The following is a 17,565-nucleotide window of genomic DNA, read 5'->3' on the forward strand; positions in this document are numbered from 1 at the left end:
GTCACTTAGGAGAAAATATATTTGGCTTTTTTTAAACCCAGGCCAATAAAAAAAAAAAAAAAAGTACAAGACAAAACTTAAGCCATGTTGGTTCTCACATTTTTGTGTGTTCCCACACTGGAGAACCATCTAATCATTTAAAAATGACTAAAAGTTAAATTTTTCATATTAGTTATCCTGTAAATGCTGGTGACATTGCTCTTGAACCTCCAGCGTCAAGGGTTAAATTTCTGCCTCAGGATCTTTGGATCTTATTTGTGACTGGATTAAAGTGTTTGTTTTTTTACACTGTATGACACTTTGCTGTGATCTATAAATCATGCAAAAATTTTATCAGAATTTTTGATTTACTACAATCTAAGTAGGGTGGTATTGGGAATAATGGCCCACCCGGGCCAGCTAGGCTGTGATTTTCTGTTAAAGAATGCTGCTATTGGATGGATGGATGGAAGGTTAGTGGTTGTAAATTGTGTTTAACTTTTATCTAAACCGGTATATTAATTGGTATATTAAAAACTAAAATAAACATACAATATACACATAATTTGGTTGCTGCTGAACTTGTTGCCCACTTGTTGTGTTTGAAATTTCTTATATTGCCTAATGTGCAGTATGGGTCGTAAAAAAAAAAAGAAGTTTTTTTGATGTTTCCAGTCGAAAATTCACTCCCGCAAAAAGGACCGTTCAATGTCAGTTCCTTTAAGGCCACAGACACTGAAACTGTCCATTTGACAAATGATGCCAATATTGTATGTATTTTTTATGTGTATGAACAATCTGGGAAATTAAGTAGAAATGCTACAAAAGTTATAGTTAAAGCCATTGTCTTAGAACAGGAAGTTTGGAAATCAGCTTTTTGATCCGTAGATAAAAGTAGATTTTCCGTAGATTATAAGTTATTCTAGTAAGCATGCTAAACCCTGTATACTTGAGTGGGAATGCAGATAGGTTCAGTGAGTGAAAAAAAGTGAAAATGATTTAAATTTAAGACAGCTTTATATACTTAACGCATCAAAGACCAGTTTTTCCATAATTCTTACTGATCTTAAAGGATCAATAGGATTAGAGGTTACTTGTACTCTGCTCAAAAGTACAGAAAAAATATGTACTTTTACTTGGCAACATTTCTGCATGGCATTGCGTTACATAACCACAACAGTGTGTAGTATTTGGAGCAGGAATTTCCCCACCTGCTGACTGTTATGTGTAATAGCATGACTGGCTTATTACGCATAACGTAACAGGTGCTTGAAATCAGAAGCAGAGCTTGTTGCAGACAGCGATTAAAAACAGCGTGTGTGTGTGAGAGAAAGGGAGAGATCTGTACTATGGAAAAGACTACTGTGAGCTAATACAGACCCTGGACTTTTAATACTTAAGCAAATTTGAAGGAGCCTCTGTACTTTTACTCAAGTACCAAAGTGAATGAGGGACTTCTACTTTTACTTGAGTAATATTTGTCCTAGGGAATCTTTACTTTTATTTAAGTCTAGGATTTGTCTGCTTTTTCTTCCACCTGTGTTTATTCTGTTTATTTGTGACCTAAAATGTTCACCAATGAACTGTTGAGAGGCTGAATGTGTTATTTCTGCTTTCACTTGTGGGCAAGAAAGGTGCGACAGTGTTAAACTACTGTACTGCACCTGCAATATGCTTACAGCCTGATGCTTTTATATGTGACACTTTGATCCTACAGTGTAAATGTCATTTCATTATGGAGGTTTTAAATAATGGCTTTTTCTTTTTTAATTCACCTTATAAGTAGCTTCAATGAAGCTTAGTCTTCAAAAGCTCTTTGATGATCAAGATATGGAATCCTTCTCCATATCTGCTTTTCATGAAATGCCACATAAATCCTACCTTCGTACAAATTATCTTAAACAGACTGTACTCCTTTTATAACAGTTAAAGTATGAGATTGGGATACAAGTCCATATAAATACTAATAATGCTCATATAATATTTTGTTTAACCAACTGTAAGATTTGCACTGTAAATGATTTTTGGAGTTAGAGCTTAACTGCAGCTACACGATCAGGACCAACAATAAACTAGATAACAGCAGTGTTTAAGGCAGCGTGAACATTATGGAATACAAATAGTATATGTTGTATGTTTCAGGAATTTTAATGTGTGTGTGTGTGTGTGTGTGTGTGTGTGTGTGTGTGTGTGTGTCTGTGTGTATTTGCCACTTCTCCCATTACTCCTGTTAGGTGTTCCCACTTTGGCTCGCGTTCCTTTTTAATTCAGACCAGACGGCCCTGTGTATGTGCCTGCGTGCGGGTGTGTGCGCGTGTGCGTGCGTGTGTGTGTGTGTGTGTGTGTGTTAGCAGTTCCTTTCCCACGCTGTGGCACCTGTATTCACCCACCCTGACACTTGAATCCACCCCCCAACCACCCAACCCCCCTGAAATGAGGCGCCCCATGGAATTCTGGGAGTGAACTGCAGCATCACTATGCTTTGAAATGTGAAGAGTATGCAAAATTCATAAGGTTTCTGAAAAAAAAAAGAAGTTTATTTTTAAGATCTTTTAAAAGTCACGTCTTTCAGTACTGGAGGACCTTAGAGTTGTGACTATAGTCATAAGCCATAAGTGTCTTTCAGATCTACCACCACTACTCTTGCTAAGATTGTTTTAAATATCGCTATTATATGTTACTGCTTTTGTTGCTTCTATCGTTAGAACTAGAAAAAACTATTGTACAGTGTTATAACCACCACTACAGCGATTACTACTAGGTCCATTATAAGCATTAGTGTTACTTTCACTACTGATATTAACAAGAATGCTATTACTACTGTTCCTTCTACAAAAACTATCACTACCAACAGAGCTATTAGTACTGTTATATTTACTACTTTTACTGCTACTATTATTAATACTGTCAGTAATACTGCTTATTTTACTACTAGTGCTATCGCCACCAATTACTATTGGTAATACGTTTATCACTGCTGTCATTTCTATAACTACTGTTATTACCCTAACCAATACTACTATGTCTGCTACAACCATTAGTTACTGCTACTTACATTACTCGTATTAATAAGAAATTTATTACTAATATTGTCACTACTAAAACTATTAATTTTACTACTACCACCACTGTTATTGCTGATACCATTAATACAATTACTTCTACTACTACTAATACCAAAACCATTAACCATTACCATTACTCAACTACAACTATAAGTACTACTGCAACTTTCACTACTTTTACTGTAAATAGTATTAATACTGTTAGTATTGCTGCTTATTCTACTACCACTACTACTAACGCTAATGTAGCTATACTGTATTTACTAATACACTTCTACTATCAAACTTTCTTTACACTTCCATTAGTTCTACTACTAATAATAACAACATAGCTATTGCTAATACTTTTATCAGTACTACTTCCACTACTTATAACTACCAGTTCTGTTAATACTTTAACCACTACTGCTATACCTACTTCACCCATTACTTACACTACTGCTACTTTCATTGCTTATGTTAATAAGAATTTTATTACTATTGCTACTAATTCTATCACTACTACCACCACTGTTGTTGCTAATACTGTTAATATTATCACTACTACTAATACCATAACTATTGCTTCTAGATCCACTTCAACTATTAACACTACTGTAACTTTCACTACTTTTACTGCTAGTATTAATACTATTAGTATGTCCCCTTATTCTACTACTACTAATGTAGCTATAGCTACTGTACTAACACAGTTATACTGTACTTTTATTATTGCTACTGCTAATAATAATACAACTGTTAATATTGCGAATACTTTTAGCAGTCCTACTTCTGTAACTACTACGACTGTTAATACCTTAACCACCACTACTATGACTACTTCAATCATTAATTGCTGATACTTTTTAATATTTTATTACCACCACCACTGTTATTGCTAATACTGTTAATACTATAACTACATTTACATTTAGTCATTTGGCAGACTACTTCTAATACCATAATCGTTATTGCTACCACCACTACAACCATTAGTAACACTACTTTAATTGCTACTGTACTATAAATAATGCTACAGATATATTACTTATTCTACTACTACTAATGCTACCACAACGATTGCTAATGCTGTTGCTAATATTATTATTAATATGACCACTACAGGTACTACTACTGTTACGAGAACTCAAACAGTTATTAATAGAAATTCTATTACTACTATTACTACTACTATTATTTTTGGCTGCTCATGTTAAGGGGTCACCACAGCAGACCTTTTAATCTGCACATAACATTGCACAGGTTTTACACCAGATGCCCTTCCTAATGCAACCCTTCCATTTTATCTGGGCTTGGGACTGGCACTGCCTCTAGTGGCTAGGGTTTTGGGCATTTGGGTGGAAATCAAACTCAGGTCTTCCACATGGTGGGGGAAAAAAACCTCCCACTAAGCCACTTATGCTCCCCAAAAAATTTAATTACTACAATTATTATGGCCATTGCTTTTACCATTACTAGTATTGTTGTAATTCAGTGGAACCTTGATTACGACAATTAAAAAAATAATAGTTTTTTACTTGTTAAACGAGCATGTCTTGATATACGAGTAGTACGCATGGCCTTTGTCTGTCGAGCGCCACGTGATCACAACTGAGCCAATATTTCTTCTCTCTCTCATGCTGTGGGATTGTGGGTCTTCCATGCTAAGTCCCAGTGCGCGTACAACACTTGTATAGTCAACATCTATGAGTACATGTACTGTTTAATATAACATTGTGACTATGCGTGTGCGCGCAAGTAAAGCGTTTTTTTAATTTTGTGTTTAGTGATTCCCACACAGTAGCCCCCCTCCTTCTCTCTCTCGTCTTACTTCAGTTACAATTTTTTTCAAAGGGGAAGTGCAGGTTAAATGTTTTAGAAGATGTTTGAAGATACAAATCATCAGAGGTTCCATTATTTCTTATTTGGAAAATTTGCTTTGATATACGAGTGCTTTAATATACAAAGCGCTTGTATATCAAACATACTGTCAGAATGAATTATGCTTGCAATCCAAGGTTTAACTGTACTGTTACTACTACAACTACTACTGTTGTTACTTCTGCTACTACTTTTAATAACATCACCACCACTACTGCAATCATTAATACCACCACCTTCATTGCTCCAATTAATTAGAACCCAATCACTGTTGCTTCTTTTACTAAAATCACTACTGCTGTTACTTCCTACACTACAATTACAATCCTTAGTCCTACTGTACTCTCACTGCTATTATTAATAGTAGCAATACCACCCCTAAACTAAAACCACTATTGTTTTTACTATTAAAATGAATAGTTGTGCTCCTGTGCAAGTACTAGTACTGCTGTTAATCTCCAGTACTACAGTACCACTCCTACAACCAATAGTACTCCTGATGTTGTTCTATAATTCTTTTTATTTTACAAAACTTGCAAAGTAAGCGCGTCCAGCGTCTGTTTTGCTGTATACTGGTTGTTCTCAGAGGCTGTTATGTTTCTCGGCCCATCAGATCTCCGCCAGTTACTTCACGATCTGCTTTTTCTCTTCAGGATGTTCATAATTATTCTGGAATTGTTTTCTGCATTTCATTACTGCATGTGTGTAATTCCTGTTTTATTATTATTCCTTGGTGGTTTCTGCACATGCCCCGAGCTTAACTTTGCCCAGATGGCTTCCATCAGAATTAAATCTGAGCTCACAATGAAGCGGAAGTTCAGTAACAGAAGAACCTACACAGCTGGGATATTTATGAAATCGAACAGTTTGGAGAATTCAGGTACAGCGGGGTCTAGATAACTAGATACCAAAGCAACCTTTTGGCCAAAAAACTAATGTACACAATGACCCCCTTACCCTAAATGTAGTTCAACAGCTAGAACATATTTGGTTTGCCAGAGAGCTAATTCCTACTTATCAACTTGGCTCTGTATTTTCATTGGCTGTTGAGGGAATCGGATTGGAGTCATTTACTCGTGTGTACTACCAGACCACAGATTTTCTTTTTACAAATCTGATAGAAAAAAAATGTTCGATATGCTCCAATCTGCTTTGGAACTCGAACTGGCTTTTCAAAAACCCAGATGTAGATTTGGATCCCTAATGACCAAGCCAGAGGTCACACTAGCAAAGGGTAAACTCCTTAAGAAAGGAGCCTGGAGAGAATCTCAAAGTTCCAAAGGGACTTAAAAGAGGACCCATCCTGTTCTGGGTGATTTATAAATCGTTCAAGGCTCTCATATTTCTTGAACATATTTCTAGTCGAATGGTTTTGTTTTTTATATGTATGTTGATGAAGGAGCATTAATGTTTTTCTTGGTATAAATTAAATCCCTTCTTCTTGGAGCCTTTTTTCTTGTTTTTGGCTTATGAGTATATGACAAACTTTTATGCTGTCTATCTGTAAGAAAAAACAGTCCTGTTTCTCATCCGCTGTGTTGTTGGTGGTTTTGTTTGCTGATCAGAATATTAGCCAATGGGTGCATTTTACATGGGCATTAATATTCCACTTATGATCTAAATAATTGCCCAATTGGAATAAAAAACGCACGGGCAGAAAAGAATTAATTTTTCATTAGGGTGAGAACTGGTGTAATTGTTTGATGATCCATTCAATACTGTAGGTATATATTAGACATCTAAATGTTTGACCTGGTTGGTTCTATCTTGTTGGCGTACATAGGGGGGGACATGTTTGCCCCATGTTGGGGTTACATTAGCTAACTCGGTTCGGAAGATCCCAGGTCCAAACCCCACAACCACCCAGCTGCCACTGTTGGGCCCTTGAGCAAGGCCCTTAACCCTCAACTGCTCAGATGTGTAATGAGCTAAAAAAAAAAAAAATGTAAGTCGCTCTGGATAAGAGCGTCTGCCAAATGCCTAAATGTAAATGTAAATGTAACTCGGTGAGAACTCTCAAATTTTCATCCTCTCGGTCTTCAGCGGAGGAAAGATTAAATATTAGATCGCCATTTTACGTACATCTAACCAATGCAAAATGGCAAGCTGAACCTATAGTAACTGCAAATAAAAACTACTCCTGGAAGATTAACTACTTCATGGTAGGCTAAACAACTTTGCGAATGTCAAAAAAGACGTACTGTGGTTAAATAATTTAAGCACTTAACAGTACATTTTATGATCTTTAATCAGAGTGATTTCAAATAGAATTTCTTTTACATAGCTTTTATATAATTTCTTTAAACTCATTTCTGAGTTCTCTCGCAATTTTGAGATTTTTTTTTTTTGGGGATGTTTGTACGCCTTTCCAAAATCCTCATTAACATGATTTCCCAATGTGATTGGATAATTGTGTATAAGATTTATTTAGAATTATAACTGCAACCAGAAGATGAACTAATTTACTTCTGTAAATGATTCAAACAGATCAAACATATATATACATATCAAAAAAATATTCACTGTTCGTTTCAGGTTACTGTTTTAACCTAATGTTTTAAAACTATTTGAAAGAATAATGGACCGTGTTAAAGGCATCCTGATCTGCGCTGTCGCCGTGAATTTCTGCTCGTCCTCCGCTTGAATGTTTACTACAGCGCTTAACATGAGTGTCAAATATTCGGAGCATTTTAAACTGCCTTCTCTGGAAAATCGAATTGTTCATACAGTGGTTAATAAGCATTTATATAAACCTAAATAAAATAAGTTTTTTATCCAGTCAAACTCTACATGGGCGGATTTTTGTTTGGTATTGCTTAACTAGTGTTAGAGTGCTAAGCGTGTGATTTTGGAGTGTGAATGAGTTGCAGTGGGGGGTGCATGGGATCAGGGCGCTGACCCCGGATCAGTCTGTGTCAGTCTTCATAAAGGACGGACACACTCCTAAATCTGGGCTGTGAAGAACCGTCTGACAGGCTGCGTGGGTGAGCCAGAGTTACGCAGGAGAAAGTGCAGAAATGTGACAAGGCTTTTGTTTTGCCTTCCTGAGGCGCGGTCCACCGGGGGCCATTACCTCGCTTGCCCTACTGCGTTAATTTCACCATTTATAACTAGGATAATATCGTTCGGGTTCGGCCACGGATATAAATCTGTCCTCTTTTCTCGAGTTGTTCTAAGCTTTTGTCTATCGCTTCTTATTTCAGCCTTTTCTCCCCAGGAGCTCTGTGTGTGCTGTGAGAAAGTTTGTGTCACTTTGATAATGTGGAGCCTCAGTCCAGGGTGAACCTTTTTCTAGACAACTGATGCCAGATGAACACTGATGATAGAACCTAGTAATAATAAGAGCAAATAAAACTGCTATAGCACTTTTTACCCACTCACTCATCTTCTATACCACTTTATTCTGTATTCAGGGTCGTGGGGACCTGGAGCCTATCCCAGGAGGCTTAGGGCACGAGGCAGTGTACACTCTGGACAGGGTGCAAATCCATCGCAGGGCACACACACACACACACACTACCAGCAATTTGGGAACCTAACCTACATGTCTTTTGACTGTGGGAGGAAACCATAGAACCCAGAGGAAACCCACCAAGCACAGGGAGAACATACAAACTCAATGCGCACAGAGACGGGATTTGAGCCTGGCGGGGAATCGAACCTGGACCCTTAAGGTGCAAGGCTAACCTGTACACCACTGTGCCGCCCACACTTTTTACAAAAAAAAGTACTTTTTGGAAGTGAAGTGATAAAGATTAATGCTACATATACTGGCCAAAATATTTTGGAACAAATCTCTCTCTCCCCTCATTTCCCCTATTATCATCATGCAGGATTGCCGTCATTCTTATAAATATCAGTATGTTCTCAAGTACTGGTAGGAAGTCATCAGCTGTGGCCGGTTTTCCTTCCTAAATCCCAACACAATCACTTTGCCAGCTTGTAGAAACTCAAAAGCTGCAATTTTACAAAGTACTAAATTAAAGTTTAAATGAAAGATTTTAGCCAGTAAAATTCTCTTTTCTTTATATATATATATACTGTAGTTATATCTTTAGGGTCTGGTTCCGCATTATGGTGTTGTGTGTGTTGCCATAGAAACAAGTGATATCCAAGTTTGAGGAGGTGACCGAGTGGAATCTTTAAGTCATTATTTTGTGTCCACCAGGCCTGATTTAAATTGTGATAAAGCTGTCATGTTTTTAAAAAATCTAATCCTGTTTTGACATAAATGTCATTTCCTCTTATCTCCCCCACTTTTTAAAAATTTTTTTATTTCCCTGGGCTTGAGGTATCACTATCCAGTCCCCAAGGTGTTCTACGTGCAGCTGACGGTAGGCAGTAACGAGTTTATTGGCGAAGGTCGAACTCGGCAAGCAGCTCGGCACAACGCAGCCATGAAAGCTTTGCAGGCGTTGAGGAACGAACCCATTCCAGAAAAGCAACCCCAGGTATGCTCGCTCTCAAACACAATCACATACTTTCAGATAAAACCGTATTAACAAGTGACAAACGCGCCTTTTACCCCGCCGGTTCAGCATAGGAATATTGCAGTATCCTTGCATTGCATAGCATCAATAACAAAAACTTAAGGATCAGCTGATATTGAGTGATCAGCAGGGCCAGGCGTTCCCCCCCCCCCAGATTTTCTCCCTAATTTAGTCATATCCAATTTCTCCCCGTCACTAGGGCGCGCCACATTAAGGGTACTAGTCGGACGGGCCTATCACATGTTTCCTCCGCACGCCAGCCAACCACATCTCTTCAAACTGCTTGCTCACACCATTGGGGGGCGCCGTAAAACACTCGGAGGACAGCGCTATCTTCTTTTTCCGCTTGCGTAAGCTCACAGACACTCCTGATTGGCTGTTGAGTCATGATTGATGCAAGAGCACTAAGTAGCTCTTGTCCCTCCCCTCGCCCTCGGACAATCAGCTCTCTCTTTGCCTTTGGCTACGAGAGATTATAGCATCACCCAGGAATCGAACTTGCGATCTCCGGATGATAGGTCGAGCACTTGACCACTGCGCCACTGTGGTTCAGGAGTGGCTTGATACTAGAAATGCCACAGTTGTAGCCCATTTCCTTAAGATGTCTGTACGTGGTGGCTCTTGATGCCCCAACTTCAGCCTCACTCCACTTCGTGTGAAGCTCTTCAAAGTTCTTGGATCAGCTTTGCTTGACAAGCTTCTTAAGGTGATGCGTATGCGACTTCTCCTTCCACACTTTTCCCCTCCAGTCACCTTTAGATAAATATGCTTCGATGCAGCACTTTGTGAACAGCTGGCCATATAGGCCATGACCTTATGTGTCTCACTGTTCTTGTGCAGGGGGTCGATGGTTATCTTCCGGAAAACTGTTAAGTCAGCAGTGTTCCTCCAGATTTTGCTTGCATGTATTGAACTAGAATGAAAGATACATAATATTTATATCTAAATTAAATATTTTAATATTTCTCTTGTTAGGATTCTTGTAGAAACTGTATGGAATAGGAAATAATTTGATACATGCTACACTTTTTCCCTTGTGGTCTTTGTTTCCTCATTCTTCCTCCGATGATGTCCATCACCTCAACTCCCTTTTCACCTTCTTGTTTATGTAGCTTTAGGCAGATTACCCACAATTCCCTTATGCTGATCCCATATCCCCTTGTTCTTGTGTGTTCTTCTATCATCCTTCCCCTTACTGTAACATAGGTGTGTAAATACGACCTCACACACTGTTAACAGGCTTTTTTGTGTGCCGGGTTGTAAGCTTAAGACCGTGTCACATTGTGTAAATCTTTTAACACTCCAATGCTCTGTGCCAGCGCTGATGTCACCATTCTACAGGTTAAAAAAACCTAAGGCGGGTGAATAAATACACTATCATCTCTGCTCACACGCCTCTAATCTGCTCACCAGCCAAATGTCCTTTTCCTTAGTTAAACTTACACACCTTACCATCCATATAAAAATGACTCACCATGGATTGTCCACTGTAGATGTGTCCCAAAGCACACACTCGAATTATAGTACACTTTATAAGTCATAAGAAAAAAAAATCTGTAATGATTTTTTTTCTGTCTGTGTGTATGTGTGGACTCTGTAAGGAACAAGGTTTCTAGTTTGAGACATGTCTAGTGATACCACAGGCAAATCAATAAACCTTGACTACAAAACTGCTTAGATTATTTGCAAGAACAAATTCCAAAACAGGTGTAATCAGATATTACGACGGAAGCTAAAATTATTTCTCTTGTTTTTTTTTATATTTTATTATAATTCAAATTTTATTTGATTGTTTCTTCATGGCAGCAATAAATATTAATAAAAAAAAAAACAGTAGCAGCCAAAAGTTTTGACACACCTCCTCAATATTTTTTGTTTAGTGATATTCTCTACATTCTAAAACGATACTGGAGATTTCAAAACTATGAAATAACGTGAAAATATGTGATTCAGTAACAACTACAACAAAAGTCAACTGTTGTAATTGTTATTTAAAGATATGAAGCTCAGCTAGGACTTAAAAATGAGTTTCATTCCAGGAGCATGTTCATAAGTCGGATTTGTTCTTAAGTCAGACAAAGTGTACGCCTTTGACACGAATATACAATTTAAAGCATACCACTCCATTTGACTAAATCCTCTTTTTCCACACTGGCATCATGTGGCCAAAACCCTAAGGAAATGAGATCTCACAAGGAAATGTCGTCTCTGCGCCTTTAAATCGCGAGGAGAATCCTGGACGCTATTATGTCTCAGAGCTGTTTTCCACTATATTGGACTGTGAACTCTGTATTGAACTGTTTTGTTGAATATTTTCCAAAATTAGGATTATTCACTGTCAGAACACTGTCACAGTTTTTTTTCTCCAAAATGGGACTGTCAATGTTTCAACATGCGTTCTGGAATGCCTAAAATCCCTTCTTTTTTGCTCACTTTTCAAGCTGGCCGTTTCAGTGTCTGTAGTTTTAAACACCCCTTTGTGGAAGTGCATCTTTTTAGCCAATAAGCGCACAGAGACTAAAGAGTAACACAACCTAAATTTGAACAAGGCATGGTCAGCTCTTAGCAGGTCACTAAGGTCGACCTTGCCTATCTAACTAAAAGAAAAACTGAGTACTGTACAAGATATTATTGCAAAATAACACTCTCCACACACAGTAGATCTGGCAAAAAATTGTCTTTCACACTTGCCCCTAAGTGGTGCAGTGGTAAGGGTTAGGGTTAACTCTATATTTAGGAGATCCCTAGGAGGGCACTTGGTGCTCTCAAATTAATCACGGCTCTAAAGCCAATCACGGGCATCAGTGAGCACTGCAGTTCGAAAAGATGGCGTGAGAAAACTTAGATTTCGGCCCTTCTTGACTGACTGGTGGTAGTTAATTATACATAATGTAAAGGAAGTTTCACACTGACCCTCTGGTACGTTATTAGTTCTCTTTATGATCAATATAATTATCCAAAAGATTTATCCTGCTTCCACATGCAATCCAAGCTGTTTTTAGCATCATTGTGTTTAAATTCAAGCGGCCAGGTTTCAGGATAGTTGTCAGAATGTTTCCATTTGAAAATAATCGATAGCTTCACTTGGAGGAAATAGAATAGTTACTCCTGGGCAGAACTGAGCCCCGAGCCAGAGGAGGGTTTTATCATCTTTTTTTTTTCCCTATACAGGAATTTTGTGAGGGTCATGACAAATCTGAAGAGTGTGAAGTTTTTTTTGCATGTACACACACTAGAGCTATAAGGATTTTCCCAACAGGGCCCCTTTAATAATCATCTCAGTGGTTTTTGTACAGACAGACTTCAAATGAAATGAAATGTTTCTCGGTGCTTATAAATATTGAATTAGATTTTTTAGATTTCATTGAACTTGAACCTCTTTATTGAGGTCTAACCAAAGCTGTTAATACAAAAAACAAAAAAAAAAACACGATGCCTGGCTGTGGTTGTGGGTGTGGGTCTGGGTGTGTGAGCGTTTGGCAGCGATCTAGTTATTCAAGCTGTAATATTGTGTTTTTCTCTCCTGTTCAGTCTCGCTGTGTTCATAACGAGCTCTTTATCAGCTGCTTCTCTTCCTGTATTATGTTACCAAGAGAAGAACACCATGGTCATGTACTGCCTCGGGCACGTGCGCACACACGCACACACATACACGTGCTTGTTGTGGATGTATTTCCACTGCAGGAACTCATACTGTAGTTCTAAAGGTCTTTATTTTTTATTTTTTTATTTATTCATTTTTTTTGACACTTTGGTGAGAAACAGAAAAGATCGGAGTGAAGCTTCCTGTAATGGTGTTTTGTTAAGCAGCGTGATTCATTGTTTTTGTTAGAGTCATGTAGAAAATTATTTTTCCTTTAAATTTTACAGAGCTTTAAAGATAATAATAAAAAAAAACATAAAAATAATGTTATATATAAAAATTTTATATATATAAAAACAACATTTGGTACAGTCTACAGTGCAAAAGTTTTGAGCCACCCCTTTTTTCTTTATATTTTGTATACTGGTGATTATTTTGTTCTTTACATATTTTTAGAGTCTGGAGGAGAAAAAAGGTTCAGAGGAGGAGAGCGACGCAAATAAATCTGAAATCAGCCTTGTGTATGAGATTGCACTAAAGAGGAACATGCCTGTGAATTTTGAGGTAAGTACCACACACACACACACACACACACACACACATTATAGCATGACATGCTGATGGACTCTAACGTTTGTCCATCTGCCACAAGCTTTCGTATTCCCTCATTATAAAATGATTTGAGGTTTAATTGCGAGCCACAAATGCACCGCTGTCTTCACTTCTTCATCCAACGTGAATTATCATCCGTGAGGGCTGCTTTCAGGGGACCGAATGGGTAAAAAGCCTGATGGAGCGAGATCAGGACTATAGGGAGGATGCTTTAACACCTCAGTACAAAGTTTTTGCAGAGTGTTGACAGTGTGGGCAGATGTGTGCAGATGTGCATCTTCATGCAAGATCACAACGCCCCCGGACAGCAGTCTTATAAACTGCAGTTTACTGTAACGAGCGCTGTCGATTGTTGAACCTTTGTCCTGATAATGTTCCAATTCTGGCCCCTTGAGAATCCCAGAAAACTGTAAGCATCAGTTTTCCAGCTGATGGTTGACTTTTTTTTTTTTTTTACTTTTTCTCGGTCGGTGATTGAGGATGTTTCCGTTCCGTACTCTGCCGTTTGCTCTCAGGCTTATAGTGATGAATCTGTGTCTCGTCACCAGTAATGATTCTCTTTAAAGGTTAAACTTTCAGCTTTCTTAGAGTATTGGTCCTAATTTTATTTGGGGATTAAACTCTGTATATATTCTTTAGTGAGTTGTTTCGGCACCAGGTGCACCCGTTCACACCTGCACAGCAGTGACTGGCAAGACAGTAGCCTTGAACGGGAAGTGCTGATGGCCATCAGAGGTTTTAATATAATCAAAGTGCGGATAATTTTTGACTAACCTTTTTTTGGCATGCCTTTGAGAATGGACGCACCCATCCATTCATTGGTTATATCAGCACGGGGCGGCCTAGAGCATATACTAGGGAAGTTATGGCACACTATGTCTTTGAACTGTGCGAGGAAACCAACCAAGTAACTTGCAAAGTTCAGGGATGAGATTCGAAACCATGTGTTGCAGGTGCCTTTACACAGGAAGCTCCACCATAAGCAGGAATGGCTCACTGTTTAGGATTTATCCCATTAGTTTTGCCAGATTTGTGCTTAATCCCTCCGTCAAGCCTGGAGCATGTCCATTTGTTTTTCCATTGCTTACTAAGAAGTCATTACACAGCGATGTTAAACTTAACAACCAGCCTCACCAACAAACTTCTGAACAGATTTCTTGCGTAAATGTTATGCTATGTTGTAAATGTTATGTTTTCCTTGATTGTGTGTCTGTTTTTTTTTCCTTCCCCCCTCTTTAAGAAGATACATGTGTGTTTGCGCGTGCGTATGTGGCGTGCGCTGTCACGCGGCGCTTAACTTGCGAATGATGTATTGCTCTTTCCCGTGTCGTCTCCACTTCATCATTCCTTCTGGCCTGCGTAGGAATTTTGGCCCGTGCTCAGGATTCGGGAAGAACGCCTAGTGCGCACTTTCTGCATAAACACCGAAACCGAGCGTAAGTGTTACAACGTGAGAAAGACGCAAATCGCTGGAAACGGACTACGTCTAACTCTTAACAGCTGCGGCAGGGCAGCGCGTGTAGGCGCTCGTTTCGTGCTATCGTGTCATCTGCAGAGATGATGTTCCACGCAGAGCAGGGAACCTTTAACATCATTACTGTCGTTCAGTTCCCACTTCGGCTGTCATCGCCCGGAGCTCACCGCTGTTCCTGCTGCAGTGCGTACAGTACAAACGCCTCCAATGTAGCATGTTGACAGACAGAAAGTTTAAAACTGATAGACGGATAAAGAAATACGCAACGGGACAAGTTGGAAACAAATTCATGGACAGTTCTGTAGATAAGACAGACGATGGAGGAACAAATGGACAGATGGACAGATACAGTATAGTATACAGTGATAGACATACGCATACAGATTAGGCTGAAGTATACAGTATGGAGATGGATATGTCATACTGAATTTTAAAACAGACAGGTGTGGACAGACTGATGGACATGCAGACAGACATGCAAACAAGCAAGTAAAGACATACAGTGGATTCAGACGTGCATCTCTCTCTCTCTCTCTCTCTCTCTCTCTCTCTCTCGCTTTCTGACTCGTGCATGAGTGTGTGTCTCGGGGGCAGATGCATCAGCACTCCATACAAAAGAGTCTTTCTTCGCTCAGTAGGTCTCGATGTCTCTTGCCGTCCTCACATCCTTCCTTTACACGGCTCGTACCACCAGCGTCTTCCCGGGGAGAACATGATCCACGCAGGACAGAAAAACTGGTCAGATCAAAGAGTCCCCGTCGAAATTCCATCGCCCGCGCCGAAGACGTTACACCGTCTGACGCCGAGAACCATGGCTCGTCGGCTGCCGATGGATTCAAGGAGTGCCAAAATCTCCTCAAAGACATTGTTCCCGCGATTAGACAATCACATGCCGGAGGCGAAAAGCTTCCACCACCGAACCCCTAACAATAACCTCAGTGATCGAGTCTGTGTGAGGTCAGGTGACTCAGGGCTTCAAAAGTATTCAGGAATTAAAGTGGCGTATAGGACAACTGAAGATGTCCTCAGACATTCTCGATTATACAGTGGTGTAAAAAAACTATTTGCCCCCTTCCTGATTTCTTATTCTTTTGCATGTTTGTCACTCTTAAATGTTTCTGCTCATCAAAAACCGTTAACTATTAGTCAAAGATAACATAATTGAACACAAAATGCAGTTTTTAAATGAAGGTTTATGTTATTAAGGGAGAAAAAAAACTCCAAATCTACATGGCCCTGTGTGAAAAAGTGATTGCCCCCCCTTGTTAAAAAATAACTTAACTGTGGTTTATCACACCTGAGTTCAATTTCTGTAGTCACCCCCAGGCCTGATTACTGCCACACCTGTTTCAATTAAGAAATCACTTAAATAGGAGCTACCTGACACAGAGAAGTAGACCAAAAGCACCTCAAAAGCTAGACATCATGCCAAGATCCAAAGAAATTCAGGAACAAATGAGAACAAAAGTAATTGAGATCTATCAGTCTGGTAAAGGTTATAAAGCCATTTCTAAAACTTTGGGACTCCAGCGAACCACAGTGAGAGCCATTATCCACAAAAGGCAAAAACATGGAACAGTGGTGAACCTTCCCAGGAGTGGCCAGCCGACCAAAATTACCCCAAGAGCACAGAGACAACTCATCCGAGAGGCCACAAAAGACCCCAGGACAACATCTAAAGAACTGCAGGCCTCACTTGCCTCAATTACGGTCAGTGTTCACGACTCCATCATAAGAAAGAGACTGGGCAAAAACGGCCTGCATGGCAGATTTCCAAGGCGCAAACCACTTTTAAGCAAAAAGAACATTAAGGCTCGTCTCAATTTTGCTAAAAAAACATCTCAATGATTGCCACGACTTTTGGGAAAATACCTTGTGGACCGATGAGACAAAAGTTGAACTTTTTGGAAGGTGCGTGTCCCGTTACATCTGGCGTAAAAGTAACACAGCATTTCAGAAAAAGAACATCATACCAACAGTAAAATATGGTGGTGGTAGTGTGATGGTCTGGGGTTGTTTTGCTGCTTCAGGACCTGGAAGGCTTGCTGTGATAGATGGAACCATGAATTCTACTGTCTACCAAAAAATCCTGAAGGAGAATGTCCGGCCATCTGTTCGTCAACTCAAGCTGAAGTGATCTTGGGTGCTGCAGCAGGACAATGACCCAAAACACACCAGCAAATCCACCTCTGTATGGCTGAAGAAAAACAAAATAAAGACTTTGGACTGGCCTAGTCGAAGTCCTGATCTGAATCCTATTGAGATGTTGTGGCATGACCTTAAAAAGGCGGTTCATGCTAGAAAACCCTCAAATAAAGCTAAATTACAACAATTCTGCAAAGATGAGTGGGCCAAAATTCCTCCAGAGCGCTGTAAAAGACTCGTTGCAAGTTATCGCAAACGCTTGATTGCAGTTATTGCTGCTAAGGGTGGCCCAACCAGTTATTAGGTTCAGGGGGCAATTACTTTTTCACACAGGGCCATGTAGGTTTTTTTTCTCCC

General features: G+C 39.3%; 1 protein-coding gene across 5 annotated transcripts in view; it reads left to right on the forward strand.

Moving 5' to 3' along the window:
* stau2 (staufen double-stranded RNA binding protein 2) overlaps positions 1-17,565 on the forward strand; it is a 103,153-nt gene that overhangs the window by 24,896 nt on the left and 60,692 nt on the right. For all 5 annotated transcript variants that reach the window (XM_053487738.1, XM_053487739.1, XM_053487740.1 and 2 more), the window contains 2 exons: positions 9,196-9,355; positions 13,434-13,541. In XM_053487738.1, coding sequence (XP_053343713.1) covers positions 9,196-9,355; positions 13,434-13,541 — 268 coding nt within the window. The remainder of the gene's footprint in view (positions 1-9,195; positions 9,356-13,433; positions 13,542-17,565) is intronic.

Source organism: Clarias gariepinus, chromosome 26 (genome assembly GCF_024256425.1).
Source record: "Clarias gariepinus isolate MV-2021 ecotype Netherlands chromosome 26, CGAR_prim_01v2, whole genome shotgun sequence".
In the NCBI taxonomy this organism is placed as follows: Eukaryota; Metazoa; Chordata; class Actinopteri; order Siluriformes; family Clariidae; genus Clarias; species Clarias gariepinus.